This window comes from Chiloscyllium plagiosum, chromosome 4, assembly GCF_004010195.1.
Source record: "Chiloscyllium plagiosum isolate BGI_BamShark_2017 chromosome 4, ASM401019v2, whole genome shotgun sequence".
NCBI lineage: Eukaryota > Metazoa > Chordata > Chondrichthyes > Orectolobiformes > Hemiscylliidae > Chiloscyllium > Chiloscyllium plagiosum.
The window spans coordinates 35203821-35219903 of NC_057713.1; the positions used below are offsets into that span (position 1 = coordinate 35203821).

General features: G+C 41.8%; 1 protein-coding gene across 3 annotated transcripts in view; it reads right to left on the minus strand.

Moving 5' to 3' along the window:
• The window catches only part of LOC122548945 (unconventional myosin-Id-like), a 141843-nt gene that overhangs the window by 40373 nt on the left and 85387 nt on the right, over positions 1 to 16083 (minus strand). For all 3 annotated transcript variants that reach the window (XM_043687950.1, XM_043687952.1, XM_043687951.1), the window contains exons 17-20: positions 8416 to 8639; positions 5269 to 5413; positions 3634 to 3738; positions 1445 to 1558 (exon numbers count right to left, since the gene is read on the minus strand). In XM_043687950.1, the coding sequence (XP_043543885.1) occupies positions 1445 to 1558; positions 3634 to 3738; positions 5269 to 5413; positions 8416 to 8639 (588 nt within the window). The remainder of the gene's footprint in view (positions 1 to 1444; positions 1559 to 3633; positions 3739 to 5268; positions 5414 to 8415; positions 8640 to 16083) is intronic.

Consider the following 16083-nt stretch of genomic DNA (forward strand, 5'->3'; position numbering starts at 1 on the left):
GCCTGAGATAGAAATAGAAAGGTCAAGGAAGGGGAGGGAGGAATGTGAGACTGTCCAGGTGAATTTGAGGTCGGGGTGGAAGGTGTTGGTGAAGTGGATGAACTGTTCAACCTCCTCGTGGGAGCACGAGGCGGCGCCGATACAGTCATCGATGTAGCGGAGGAAAAGGTGGGGGGTGGGGCCAGTGTAGTTGCGGAAGATGGATTGTTCCACATATCCTACGAAGAGGCAGGCATAGCTGGGGCCCATGCGGGTGCCCATGGCTACTCCTTTTGTTTGGAGGAAGTGGGAGGATTGGAAAGAGAAGTTGTTCAGGGTGAGGACCAGTTCAGTATTTATAAATCTGTCTCAGGTCACAATGGCAGGCATTGGCTGAGATATCACTCAATTCAATCTTGTGAAAATTACAGCTTTTAGACTTTCCAGCCTTCTCTCAGGTTCCTAATGGTTTGATTCCATCGTTAAGTGGAATGTTCAAGAGTGACATTCTGAAGATGTCACAGCAGACTAAAAATTCTGTTTCTCTCTCCTGAGAGATTCTGTCACACCTGTTGTGTCACTCCAGCACTTTCTGTACAATTTCAGATTTCCAACTTCTGCACCATTTTTGGAGCATAGGAACTGGAACACGCAGTTCAGCCCACTGAGCCTGCTCCCCCATTTGATACAATCATGGCTGATTGAACATTTCAGTGGCTTTTACCCACACTATCTTCTTATTCCTGTATATCACCAATAATCAAAAAGTTATCAACCTTCACTTTATAAGCTCAAATACTGAGGTTCCAAAGCTCTCTGAGGTCGAGATCTCAAAAGGTTCACCTTCCTGAGTTAAAACAATTCCTTTTCTTCTCAGTCCTAAATGATATCTCCTTTATTTGTAAAATTTGCTGCAGGTTCCAGGGTAAACATCTTACTGGTGTCAATGTTATCAATCCCTTGAAATATTTAATTGATTTAAATGAGATCACCTCTTGTTATTTAGAGAACATAGCTGTAGTATTCCCAATCTCTCTTCATAGAACAGTCCTGCCATCCTGGGAACATGTTTGGTGAACCTTTGTTGCACTTCCTACATAGCAATAATCTGTTTCCTGAGATAGAGAGGACAGAACTGCACCCAATATTCCAGATGTGGTCTAACCAAGCTCCTATGCAACTGAAACAAGACCTCAATACTCCTGTCCTCAACTTCTCTTGCAATAAAGGTCAACATTTCATTGACCTTCCTAATAGCTTGTCATACACTGCTTGTCATACAATAGCCTTCAGTAACTTATTTATTAAGGACAGTCAAGTCTCCTTGTACATCTACATTTTCCAACCTCTCAACAGTCTCTGCATATCTGTTCTCTCTGCATTTACTTTTATTTAGCTCAATGATGAGATTGGAAGAACTTATAGTTCTTTATAGCTGTGGCTTGATGCAAGTCTGAATACTCACATGACTAAGTGGCAGTGCCTTCATGCTCTTGTAGCGTTTGGCAGGCTCCAGTTTGTACAGGTACTGGTCAGTGATGAGAATAGCTCGATCTTCACATTTATTAAACCTATTCACCTAAGTTGAGAAAGTAAGAAAAATGAACAATTCTGTTCAGGGATCTATAAATATTCTAGATATACATACAAATACACAGAGAAACATATAAATACACAGCTACACACATGAAGATATACAGACACAAACATGCTTATGCGTACAAATGCACATCCTTATTATGTGAGGGTTCAATTGAGCAAAATGTTCTTTAGGTTCATTCCCTATATACTGCCTTAGAGCTTTACTTCCTTATATTTCTAGAAGGAAGAAATAAGACTCAAGTGTCAAATCTTGTCACTGAGGTCTGGTTTATTGGAATGCATCACATGATCTATTTAATTTAAGTGGATGAATAAATAACTACACCATCTCAGCTCGGGGTACAACCAATAAACATAGGTGGATGTATAACATTGGATACAAAAGGGAACGGTGATAATGACAACAGTATAATGCAAGAAGAGATAGTGGTAGGTTTGACATTCCTGAAGGTGAAACAATCACTCGGGCTGGAAGTGAGGAAATTAGGGATGCTCTGAGGATCATTAACCAAATCTTATCAGGTACAAGCAAAGTATCAGGAGATAAGAGATCTGCCAACTTTGTACCATCATTTGTAAAGAATCTGAGGGAGAAGCCAAATAACTACAAACTGGTCAGTCAGACTTTAGCACTCTGAAGGCAAAATATTGCAGATCCTGAAATACCGAAACAAGCGCAGAATGCTGGAGAAGCACCACCCAGACCGGTAGGCAACACAGAGGGAACCAAAAAAAAACAGTAAATAAAAGAAGGATGGAAACTGAAACTCCAGTGGTCTGATAACAACCTCCCTCAATCAGATTGCCTCCCACCCCATTTACCAGTCAAACTCCAAACTCCTGATCCCCACCTCCCAACACTCCCCAGGTCCTGCAAGCTAGGCAGCTGGTGTGACACTCACCCAAATCTAATGACCTAGTGCTGCCAGCCTCTGAGTAGCCAGAAGCATTCTAACACAAATTTGTAAACTCTGATTTTGAATCTGGATCCTGGGTCCAGTCTAAAATATATTGGGCACCAGGTAAAACAAGTGCATTTTGTGTTGTAACCCATGGAATAGTGGGACCAGAGAAAGACATCTCAGTTATAACGTAAAACTGGGGGACTCACAGCAGAATGCCCAGTGTGAATAACATCTAATTGGATTCCATCAAATAAGTGAGCATACCTATAATCATACTTAGGGATCCAAGTGCCACCCAAACTGTTTTGTTGAGGAAGGCCTGTCTTTTCTATCGGAGAGTTATGGAAATGCCTATATTTTTGTACATAGTATTAATGGGTAGTAGTTGATATTTTTACTTGTCAGTCTTCACATGGATGTGGTACAGTTTAATAAAATGTACTATAGCTGCCTGATGGCGAGAAAATGATAAGGTTAATAGGTTGATATTTCTAAATCAAGGGGTGGCATGGTAGCTCAGTGGTTAGACTGCTACCTTACAGCACCAGAGACCTGGGTTCAATTCCCGCCATGGCCAATTTCTGTGTGGAATTTGCACATTCTTCCTGTGTCTGTGTGGGTTTCCTCTGGGTGCTCCAGTTTCCTCCCACAATCCAAAGATGTGCAGGTCAGGTGAATTGACCATGCTAAATTCCCCAGTGTTCAGGGATGTGTAGGTTAGGGATAAATGTAGAGTAATAGGATAGAGGAATGGGTCTGGATGGGTTACTCTTCAGAGGGTCAGTGTGGACTTGTTCGGCCAAATGGCCTGTTTCCACACTGTAGGGCTTCTATGGTAACTTTCAATAGGAGCTTGAATAAATTCATGAAAAAGCAAAATTCGCAGGACTATGTGGAACACCAAGTAGTGAGACTAACTGAACCTCTCTTACAAAAGCCAACCCTGGGCATAATGGGTTGAATGGCTATATTCTGTGCAGTACAGTATTGTGGGAACATTACTTGCTTGATTATTTAAACAGCAATAAACTCTTTAAACTAGCAGGCTGGATTGAAAGTCATGAGATGCTTAGCATGTTCATGAACTATTATTGCTGTTGGCAATTGTTCTAATTAAAATGAAGGTGCACCCCTTCTCTATCCTTACCTTTCGTACGTGTGCAGAGAACAGCACAGAGCTGAATTGCTCCTTGCCTTTCAGTCCATTCATGGTTGTGGTAAACTGGGACATCATCTCTGGATTGTACTTGACCTGAAGGTACAGAACATATAGTGTCAGAACGCAGCTCCAGAAGCATTTGCAAGCGTCTGTGTGTTGGGACAATGCTTGGCTGGGCCATGTGCAAGTTGTCTGGATTAGAGTGGTGCTGGAAAAGCACAGCAGGTCAGGCAGCATCTGAGGAGCAGGAAAATCTATGTTTCGGGTAAAAGTCCTTCATCAGGAATGAAGGCAGGGAGCCTGCGGGGTGCAGAGATAAATAGGAGGAGGGTGGCATTGGGCAGAAGGTAGCCAAAAGCACAATAGGTGAATGGAAGTGGGATGAAGGTGATAGGTCAAAGAGGAGGGTGGAGCAGAGAGTTGGGAAGGAAGATTGGTAGGTAGGACAGGTCATGAGGATGGTGCTGATCTGGAAGGTTGGAACTGGAGTAAGGTGGGGTGAGGGGAAACTGGTGAAGTCCACATTGATGCCCTGGGGTTGAAGTGTTCCGAGGTGGAAGTTGTGAGGATCAATAGGGAGGCAATGAATAAAGATTCCATATTTGCCAGCAGTGGGAAGAAGAGATCTGTCATGAGCAAAGTTTGCACCTGGGCAATCTCTGGCACATCCTGCTGGTTGCTTACATGGAGGTTGTCACCAATTCGAGAGCAGGCAACATGCTGAACAGGAGTAGCCCTTTCAAACTTACAAACCTGTTCTGACACTCAATGACATCCTGATTTCCCACCTTTGCTCCATATACCTTATCATCTTTACTGAACTGAAATAAATGCATCTCATGCTTGAAAGGAAGAAGGAAACAGGAACAGAGGGAAGGGAAGAGGTTGACCAACAACAACAATATGCATTTCTAAAACACCTTTAATATTGTAAAAAACCCCAATGTACTTTATTGGAGTATCATCTGACAAAACTCAGAACAGGAAAGGGTGTTATGTTGAGAAGAGAAAGAGAGGGGGATGAATGATGTAGTCAAAATGTTAGGTTTGGGAGGAAGGGAGTGAAGGGGATAGACAGAGACAGTTAGGGAGTGAATTCCAATTCATAATGTGCGGACAAAAGGATCATAAAAATGTACATAGACAAAGGAAGTGAGAAAAATCAGGACTACAGCTGTAAAGAATATTGCGCCCCTGACAGACACTCAAACATTCCATTAAAGATCCTATGTGATTTTTCACAAAATCAATGTGTGTCAGAATCTGTCAAGTCAGCTCTTCAACAATGAATTTGGAACACAGAGCATAAAATTTAGGAGCTTTTCCATTTATTCTTTGATCTGCCTCTCAATGAGATCATGGCTGGCATGGTCCTGGCTAAACTTTATTCTCTGCATCTTCCTTGAACGCCTTGTCTATCAAAAATCTACCTACTCCGCTTTAAATAAATGTAAAGGTTTTGCTGCTGCTGTTTCTTTGTGACTAATTTGAAGGTGATTGTAATGTTAAAGATGGTGTGAAATTGGAGTTGTTCATTTTAGCCAAAGACAGAAATAGTATGGAGACAAGGTCTGCTGTCTACAAATAAAATGGGCTGACAAATTGATGGTAAATGATACTTGCAGATGAGAGGTAGTCCTGCTCCCAGTTTCTCTGAACACCCCAGTCTTTTCTTCGCCCTAGCAGTGCATCCATGGCAGCAATCTTTGCCTTGATTTGTGGCATATCAGAGGGTGGGATGTTTTTCACAATTTGTCGCGCCCTCCACCTTCAAGAAAGCAATATAGAATAAGCATCAGTTTTAGCTGCAGAAAGAGTTCTGACTTTCCCACTGTGATAACGATGATTTGTAAAATCAGTCATGAAGCACAAAGGCTTTGATGATAGTCATCAGGGTTATGTCAACACACAGAAAGAATTAGCAAGCACTTTTTGTTTCTCCCAAGGAACAATGTAACTCTCCAAAAAAATCACTGGACTTTTCTAACAGGGTACTTTACGCTTCTAAACATTTCCAATATGGTTATGCATTCTCTTCAAAATTATGAAGTACCAAGGTTGTTTTTTTGGATATCTCACTCATGAAAATTCTGGTTTAAGATGGCTGTACTTCTACATATGCAGTTGACCATGCACCATGGATACATAATCGACAAAGCAATCCCCTGTCAACATCCAGTCAGAACAGGTGCTAGTTTCTAGGGTGAGACTTCTGAAATTGGCACTTGTGTAACATTTTGGCTAAGCTGACTTTGTGAAATTATAGCTATTGATACCATAATGATCTGTTTGAGGCGTTCAAGAATAGCACATCTTTTTATATAACTTGTGAATATGTCCTTTTTTTTTGACAGAGCAATTCCACACATTGTAACTGGAGGTTTCATTGGTATATTTGGGCACATGTGCATTGAAGGGCAATAGGTTGACATTGAGGTTATGAGAGGTCATGGGGATGAGAGGTAGACATTAATTGATATGAGTTGGCATGGGCTATAAGGGGCCATGTGTCCAGATGGGAAGATGAGTTAACATAAAGGGAAATGCGGTCATGGGTAGGCTCTTTTGAGCTCACCTTCCAAAGGCTCACAAAATCCAGATGATAGTTCATAACCATACAGGGAAGTCATGAACTCTGAGGTATAAAGAAGTTGGCTCCAATCCATGAAAATTGCAGGGGATGCCCATCCCCAAGATGAAGCCAATCAGGTCGGGAGTTCAGTTTGTGGACATACTATCCCCAACCTTATGCCACACCAGTAAAAATCTGGGGTTGCCAGGAAATGCCCTAGTTGGGGTCTCACTCTTCACTTTTAAATGGGTCCAGCTCTGGAAAAATTTGACATTAGGCAATTCCAGCTCATAGAAAGGTCAGAGGAAAATGTTGCCAGAAGAAGTAGTAAAGGCGAATGCAATCACAATATTTAAAACACATTTGGACACGTAACTGGAAATGAAAGGTTTAGAGGGATTTTGGACCAAATTCAGGCAAATGGGACTAGTTCAGGAAACCTGATCATCATGGAGGAGTTGGACCAAAGAGTGTGTTTCAGTGCTGTATGACTCTATGATTTCATTAAAGTGCAGAGGGAAGTTTTCTGTGTCACACCTCACCAGAAAACTCTATTTCTACTGCTAGAATCATCACGAAAGTTAAACGTTTTAATCAAAGTTTGCAGAATTACCCGAGGTACTGCATTGCTATACCAAATTTGACAGAAAGCAGAGACCACATTTCTGTATATAGCAAGAATGACTATATATTACAAATAGATAGATTTGAGCTGCAGGTAAAAAATTAGGAACCATTAACAAAAACCTCTCCGAGTTAAAATATAACTAATCCTGCACACAGATATATAAAAAGATATTTTCAAAATAATATGATGGGTGGAATGGAAACCTGGGAGAGGAGTTCAATGGCTCCTGTCATATGATCCCACTGAGTTAAAAATCACACAACAGCAGGTTATAGTCCAACAGGTTATAGTCCAAAAGGTTGGACTATAACATGGTGTTGTGTGATTTTTAACTTTGTCCACCCAGTCCAACACTGGCTTCTCCAAATCATAATCCTACTGGCTTGTCAGGACTTGCTGCTTTTTGATCATCCTTCTCTGGGTACTTTCACTCCCTTACAAAAGACACAGGTTCACAACTTATAAAAGTCTCTGACTTTTTTGTTAAAATCAACAGCTTAGAACAACTGGTGAGCTGGCTTTCTTCAGGTTTTAAATATTTTGTTAACTGCAGAGAAAAGGAAATGATCTTGCTTTCTGGAGATCTGAAGGATTTCCACCTATCATTCAACCCCTCAAGCTGCTCAGCTACTCAGTAACCAATCACATGACTGTTGGCAGGCAGAAGACCCTTATCATTGGTAAGAGGTCACCATTCCGTGTGCCAATCAGCTACATGTTGCCAACATAATATCCCTTTGTATATATATCCTGACTCCAGCCCATGCAAAATAAACTCCCCAGTACTGCAGCAGTGTAAACAGAAGAGTCATAATGGATTCAACACTTTAACTGCTTTTCCCTCTCACAGTTGCTGCTGAGTTCTTTCAATATTCTCTCCATTTGTAGCAGTGTAAACAAAAATTGCAATGAGTATTGAAAACTTGCTTTTAAAAAGTGAAGGAATCCCTTTCACAATCTTTGTTTTTCTTTTCAAATGGTCAATTTTCAATTTCAGTCAACAATCAAAAATGCAGAAAAATAAAAAGATAATCTGATTCTCACTCAATCCACTGCTATCCTGGAAGGCTTTGAAGAATACTGTAGAGGTTGTTTGATGCATCAGAGTTTGGTGTGGCAACTGCTCTGCCCAGGACAATAAGAAGTGACACAGAGTTGTGAACAGAGCCCAGTCCATGTAGCAAGCCAAACTTCCATCTGTACTTCTCACTGCCTCAGAAAGGCAGCCAACATAATCAAAGACCCCTTCTACCCCAGTTATAATCTCTTCCAACCTCTTCCATCAGGCAGAAGATACAAAGGCTTAAAACACAAGTACCAGCAACTTTTTTCCTGGTGTTATTAGACTTCTGAATGGATCTTTTAAATTTAAAATTTAATGTTGATCTCGCTCTTTGTGTGCCTTCTCTGCAGCTGTAAAATTGTATTCCTCACTCTGTTCTATTATAGCCTGCCTGTACTTCATGCAAAACAAAACTTTTCACTGTACCTAGGTACATGTGACAATAATAAATCAAATCAAATCAAATCAAATACATTTCTGAAGTTCCTTAAAGAAAATGCATCTTACCTTCGGAACAGATACTTCATATTCTCCTCGAATTTGGCTAAGACTGTTGGAGGCGTTGGCCATGCCACACTCTTTCCATAGTCACTCATGCTCCGTACATTCTGGAAGCGTTTCATTACCTCGATAAGATACGCCTTGACCTTGAATGTTTTGTAATAACTCATGATTGCATAGACAGCTCTCATACCCCGACAGCGTTTCCTCGCCAGGGCTCCCCTCCAGAGCTGTGGAGGAAAATAGAAGGAAACTGCTGAATGCTTGAATTCTTAGCATTTTATTGTACGACTTTCATCTTTGAAAACAACCTCTTAGTAATAGTCTCAAGTATCTCGTTTCTGTCAACTGTGTTCAGTGAATCTCTGTCTCACATTGGTATGAGTTCCAGAATTGAGACCGCAGTCACTTTATCACTGATTAAAAATGCCACTCAACAGCACTACTGAATGACCAGTGTACAAATGAAAAGATATAGTTTTATTACAGGATTCTTGCTAGGCTGCAGGTGAGAGACATTAGATGGACATTGATTGGGGATTTGTGCCTGGCTAGAGACTTTGGTGACAGGGGAGTGTTTGAATAGGTGTGGTGAGTGGTGGAAGGGCACTCTGTTATATTCCCATCATTGCCCCAATTAATTCCATGACAGGAAGGCCTGTAAACCAATTAATGGCCACTTAAGGTCTTCATCTGGCCATTTCTAGGATAAATGTAGTAAGGATTCCCTCCAGGTTTATTGAGGGAAACAAAGAGAAGATCATTGAGTGTCTATTGTTAATATTTTATCGTGAACTCGCCAAGCAAGAAGTTCAAGCAAACTCATGTTGGGTGCCAGAGGGGCTCCTCTTTCAACTGACACCCAGGGTCTGATTGAGAGCCCTGACAAAGGGAAGGATGGTGGCATCCTGAGACTTTGAGATCCAAGATCTCACCTTGCTGCTGATTCCTTCTCTTAGCACACGTAAGCCTTAAATTCTCTCTGTGGTACCTAGATTCCTAACGTCACCACCTTTGACCTGGGATCCAACTATTCCCTTCAACTTTGGGTCAGTGCAGTACTGACAGCAGCTACCACCTTGGCAGCAACATTGCCATCCATTGGAGCTTCTGGCCTGTTTGGCCAGTGAGTGGGACTTCTGCTTCCAACCTCTTCCTCTCCGGGATGTCCAAGGGTTGTTTGGGGGCTATCAAGTGCCTGGCTTGTATACAGCACATGGAGCCTTCCCAGTAATAAGTGATGTGGGGCCCTCACCACTCTTCAGCCAGCAACAAATACCCATTGCCTCATGAAAATTTATTCTTAGCTTGGGCATGTGTAATAGAGCGCATAATGGAACTGTATGTCCAGTTCACATTGTACTTACCCTGAGAATATTCAGGATATTGTTCAGGATATTACATTGAGTTTAATCTATTATTGTTTCCATTGAGTTTAGCAGAAATAAAAATCAATAGACTGATGTAAAAAAGGCTGCTAACTTACCCTCAAACAAAATCATGATCTATGTGGCATCGGTAGACATAAACCCTATATGACTAACATGTGTTGTGAGAAGTTGTTCTGATGGTTTTGCTGTGGTTATTTTAACCTGGCTAACCCTGTGCTAAATAAAGTGAACCAAGAGACAGTCCGAGCATTTACAATATTTTGTATTCAGTATACATATTGTACACTATTGATCGGAGGATAAAATTGAGAAAAGGAGACTGCTGAAGCTGCTTGATGAATCCTTTGTGGGATTCATGCTCAAGCTTCAACTGCTTGATTAAGAACATTTCCATGAATAATTAATCAAAAATTAATAAATTACTGTCAGCAGCTGCATCTGAAGCATCCAGGTTTTAAACCATCACCATTGCCTCTCTATTGCTGAAACTCAGTTGCTCTGTGTTCTATTTTTAACTTGTAGGTTGACCCCGTTATGTTATGTTCCGGTCTGTACCATTTTATCATGATTGTTAATCTAGCTACATTTAAGCATACAGAGGAAATAAAATCCCTCCGGTGTCTGGAGGTGCAAGGGGAACAAAATTAAAACACAATGGGCCCTCAAACAGTAAGGGGGAGATAAGGATCAAATGTGCAATTACATTTCAGAGAAGTGTAAGAATAATAAGCAGTAATGTTAGAGGATTTTAAATACCCAAAGTATTAACTGGGATAGTCTTAATGTGCAAGGTAGGGAGGAAGCAAGTGTGCAGAAAGCCCAAAAATGGAGGAGGAAATTCCGAACCCAATATTCAGAAATCAGCCGAGGCAGGTGAAAGGTGTATCAATAGGGGTACATTTTAGAGACAGTAGGCATAGCCCAGCTAGGTAGAGAGAGCCAATGGCTTAGTGGCATTATTGTTGCACTGTTAATCCAGGGACCCAGGTAATGTTCTGTGGACTGGGTTCAAATCCCCTTCTGGAATTTGAATTCAATAAAAACCTGGAATTGTGGTCTAATGATGACTATGTTAGAAAAATCTATCTGGTTCACCAATTCCCCTTTAGGAGAAAGAAACTGCTATCCTTACCTGGCCTGGCTGACATGTGACTGCAGACTTACAGCAACATAGCTGACTCCTAACTGCCCTCTGAGCAATTCAGCATGGGCACGAAATGCTGGCCTAGCCAGTGATGCCCATGTCCAGGGAATGAATTTGTTTATAATTAGGATAGCTATGATAAAAGATAAGCATGGGCTGGATATAGAGGTTCTAAACTATGAGAAGGCTAATATTCCCAAGATAAGATACAATTTGACTGGGAGCAGCTTCTTCCAGCTAAAACTGTGTCAGAGCAATGGGATGCATTCAACAAAGAAACAGCAAGACTACAGGACAAATATGTTCCTGAAAAGAAAAAGGGTGAGACCAAGGAAGAAGAATTCTGACCCCAAGAAGTATAAAGGTTTGGTTTAATAAAATTTTTATGGCATGCACTGAGGGTATCATGGCAGATACACCAGAAAAGTAAAAAAGGATCAAGGAGGATTTAAGAAAGAAATTAGGAAACCCAAGAGAGTGCATGAGGAAGCATTAGCAAGTAGAATAAATGAAAAACCAAAAGGTTTTTAAAGAATATGTAAAAAGAAGAATAATTATGGAAAGCATAGGGCCCAGTAGGGTCCATAGAGGTAATCTGTATTTGGGCACAGAAGATGTGGTCATAGTCTTCCATGAATACTTTGAGTCGGTCATCAAAATAGAAAGGGATGGTGCAAATATAGACATCACAGTGAAGGACTGTGAAATACTAGAAAAAATGAACAGAGAGGCAGAGAAAGAGAGAGAGAGAGAGAGAGAGAGAGAGAGAGAGAAAATACTTACTTATGGAGTTAGCATCATTAAAAGTAAATAAAATAAATTCACAGGCCCAGATGAAATATCTTTGAAGCTGTTGAGGGAGACAAGGGGGGAGATATGAAGAGCCCTGGCTGTAATTTTCAAGTCCTCTCTGGCCACAGGTGAAGTGCCATAGGGCTGGACGACTGCTAACATTGACTCATTCTTAAAAAAGAGAAAGGGATAGGCTAGGGAATTACAGGCTAAAGGGTCTAATCTCGATGGTGGGGAAGTTGTTATAAAGGATTTTGGGGGACAGCATATCACTGCACTTGGAGAAACATCAATTAATAAGGGTAATCGGCATTGACTTGTCAAGGAAATGTTGAGTTTGACAAATTTAATCAAATTCTATGAGGAGGTAACCAAAAGTTTTAATGAAGGTAATGTATCTGATGTTATCTACATGGACTTTAGCAAGCTTTTGATATATAACTTTGGTAAATAGAATTCAACCCAGAAAAGTGTGAGGCAAGAGATTACACTATAAATGGTAGGAACTTGGAAAGTACTGAACATCTAACTTCATCCAGATCTAACTTCATCTCCACCACACCCCTAGTATTGGCAGATAGGTAAGATAGTTGAGAATACACGTTGGACACTTGCCTTTATTAGCTGAGTCAGGGAATACAAGAGCAGGGTGACTATGCTAGAACTGTATAAAACATTGGTTTCATCATAAGTGATGCACAGCATACAGTTCTGGTCACAACATTAAAGGAAAGGCATGATCGCACTAAAGAGGTTGCAGAAGTTTCATGGGATGCAATGTGGGTTGAAGGGCCCCTGGGAGCAGCAAATTTGATAGGTGACCTGATAGAGGTCTATGTGATGAGGGATATAGAGTGGATAGGAAGGCACTTTCCCCTTTGTGGAGGGAGGGATCAATAACAGAAGGTATGGATTAAGATAAGAGGTAGAAGGCTAAGAGGGGAGTTGAGAGTTGAGGGAAAATAATTTTGTACAGAGTGTATCTGCAGACTGAAACTCATTGCCTGAAAGGCTATTTGAGCCAGAAACTCTCAAAGCTTTTAATCAGTATTTAGATATTTACTTGCATTGTCATAGCCTCCAGTGGCATGGGGCTGGTGTCATTAGATCATTGTTGACCAGCATGGACAAAATGGACTGAATGATTTCTTTCTGTGCTGTAAACATCTAGGAGTTCATGAAGCAGTCAACGTACCTTTAATTAGGCCTATTCTACATACCCTTTGCTGCTGCAATGACTTCTGAATGCCCTACACTCCAACAATAGCTATTATATTGATAAACACCCTTCAGTGTAATAAAACTTCATAAGGTCTTCATGGAAAGGGTGGCATGGTGGCTCAGTGGTTAGCACTGCTGCCTTAGAGCGCCAGGGACCTGGGTTCAATTCCAGCCTTGGGCGACTGAGTGGAGTTTGCATGTTCTCCTTCTGTGTGTGTGGGTTTCGTCTGGGTGCTCTGGTTTCCTCCCACAGTCCAATGATGTGCATGTAAGGGGAATTGGCCAAGCTAAATTGCACATAATGTTCAGGGAGCGTAGGTTAGGTGTATTATTCAGGGGGAATGTTGAGTAATAGGGTCGGGGAATGAGTCTGGGTGGGATGCTCTTCGGACGGTCGGTGTGGACTTGTTGGGTCTGTTTCCACTCTGTAGAGTTTCTATGATGAGGAAAGATTGGAAAACAAAGTTTGACGGTGAGACACATGACTAAAAGTTAGATAAAGTAAGTAGGTTAATAGCTGTAAATTACACAAGTAGGAAGCTGCGCAGTTTCACATTAGCGGTTGCATTGTTGAGTCTGGTTTGACAGAGCTTGATTTAAAATGTTCAGAATATGCCTGTTCAAGAACTAATTTTAGATAATTGCCAGAAGGGGACATGAAGTATTGTTAATTTCCAATATGATGACAGGCTTAAAAAGCTCACATACAACACTATAGGAAATCTGAGATAGGACAAAGTAGGATTTCGGTATCTATAAATGTACATTTAGGTAATTTTAGCTTTGCCTGTTGGTCTGTATTTATGTGTTATTTTCTGCGAATGTATATAAATATGGGTTTTTTTTATTTGTATATCTGCATAGCTGCCTGTCTATATATGTATTTGGGTTCTTGTGTAGCTGTGTATCTGGGTGCTTGCATGTCTCTACCTTTCTGTGTGCTATTCAGGTTATTCTTCCTCTGTTTCTTTGCTCCAGTTTCTAAAAGCGGAAAAATCTAATAATTTCAAATCCTCCCCCTAGGGCCATATAAATGGCATCACTATAAAAGAACCGGACATTTATCAAGCTTGGCAGTAAGAGGCCAAGGTCCTGAAAGTAGGCCAGACATCTTTATGTGATCTATAGAGAGCTGAGAATGAGGAAGAGGTGTGTGGACCTGGACTCCCCCTCTCCATTAATCACTGTTGGAGGCAGCATCTATAAAACTAAATGATTCTTTGGAAAGGTTGTGATCAAATCTGAGCAATTTTAAGGAGTGTGTTGTAAATGTTAGAGTATTGAAATGGTGATGGGTGCTGCTGTACCTGCAGACAATGTATTTTTCAGGCATAAAACTGGGTCAACATTTTAAAGGGGAAATATATTCAACTTAATTAAATGTTCATTTACCTTTAGCAGCATTGAGACTGAGTGTGCAGTACTGGGAGGAAGACAGAGTTCAAAGTCCTTTTTGTTGTTTGTAGTTAGTTAAAAATTGAGAGAGAGAGAAAGAGAGGGAGAGAGAAAAATCTGCTTTGTGAATAGAGGGTGAGGCTGAGTAATTGGTTCTTAGTTTATTGTTTGTAGTTGATAAGGTTCATACAGGCAGGAGAACTTGGTCCTATGGAATCCTCCTCCTGCAAAATGTGGGAAGTCGGGATACTTCCAGTCTCCATGGTGACCACATGTTCAGCTGCACCTCCTGATTGACCTACAGAGCATCCATGAGGCTGAGGACATCATGGATAGCATAGTTAGTGAGCTGGTAACACAAGTTAGGGCTACAAAGACATAAAGACATTGGATGATCACCAGGGAAACTAGTAAGTGCGGGCCGGTAGTGCAGGAGTCCCCTATGGCCATATCCTTCTCAAACAGATAGACCAAGTTGGATACTGTTGGGACAAAGGCCTCTCAGGGGCCAGCAGCAACAGTTAGGTTTGTGGCACAAGGAAAGAATAGATAAAGAGTTGAGCTGGAAAAAGCACAGCAGGTCAAGCAGCATCAGAGAAGGAGGGGAGTTAACGTTTCAGGTCAGAACCTTTCATCAGGTCTGGGGGAGGGGAAAGGGCTGTGATATGGTGTGGGGGGGATGTTGCTGGGGGAAAGGTGGCTGGGATGGTGATAGGTGGATGCAAGTAGGAGGTGGCTGTGATTGGTCAGTGGAAGAGTGAAGTAGATAGGTGGGAAGGAAGATGGACAAGTTGGGTCAGGTTAACAGGGGTGGGGTGGAGAGGGAGGGCTGGGCCTGGGATGAGATTGAGATGGGGATATTTGGAAGCTGGTGAGTTCTGAAAGCTGTATGGTTGTAAGCTTCCGAGGTAGAAGATGAAGTGTTCTCCCTCCAGTTTGCGTGTGGCCTTGTGTTGACATTTCATTGGGGGAGGAGGAGTTGAAATGGATGATGACTGGAAGGTGTGGTTGATTGTAGCATACAGACCATAAATGTTTTCTGAACCGCTCCATGAGTTTGCGCTTGGTCTCTCCAAAGCAGAGGAGACCACATCGGGAGCAACAAATACAATAAATCAGGTTAGAGGAAATGCACATGAATCTCTGCTGGACTTCGAATGATTCTTTGGGGCCTTGGATGCAGGTGAGGGGGGAGGTGTTGGAGCAGGTTTTGCACCTCCTGCAGCCGCAGGGAAAATTTCCAAGTGTTGAGGAGGGGGTTGTTGGGGAGTGTGGACCTAACGAGGAAGTCGGGGAGTGAACAGTCTCTGCAAAAAGTGGTTGGGAGTCGGGAGGGAAATATCATTTTGGTAGGGGGGGTCAGGCTGCAGGTGGCAGAAATGGCGGAGCTTGATGTGTTGGACATGGAGATTAGTGGGGTTGAATGTGAGGACCAGGAGGACTCTGCCCCTGTCGTGGTTGAGGGAGGTAGTTTGTTTGAGGGCAGAGGTGCGGGAAATGGAGGAGATGCGGTTGATAAAGGAGCTAAAACACCAGGGTAAGAAAAAGACTGGATGATCTTTAGTGATAGGGGACTCAATTGGAAGGGAAACTGACTGGCAGTTCTGTGGCAGCAACTCTTGAATGATATGTTCCCTCCCTGGTGCCAGACTCAGGGATGTCTCAGAGTGGCTATAGGGCATTCCGAAGTGGCAGGGTAAACAGCTCACAATCATTATACATGTTGGTACT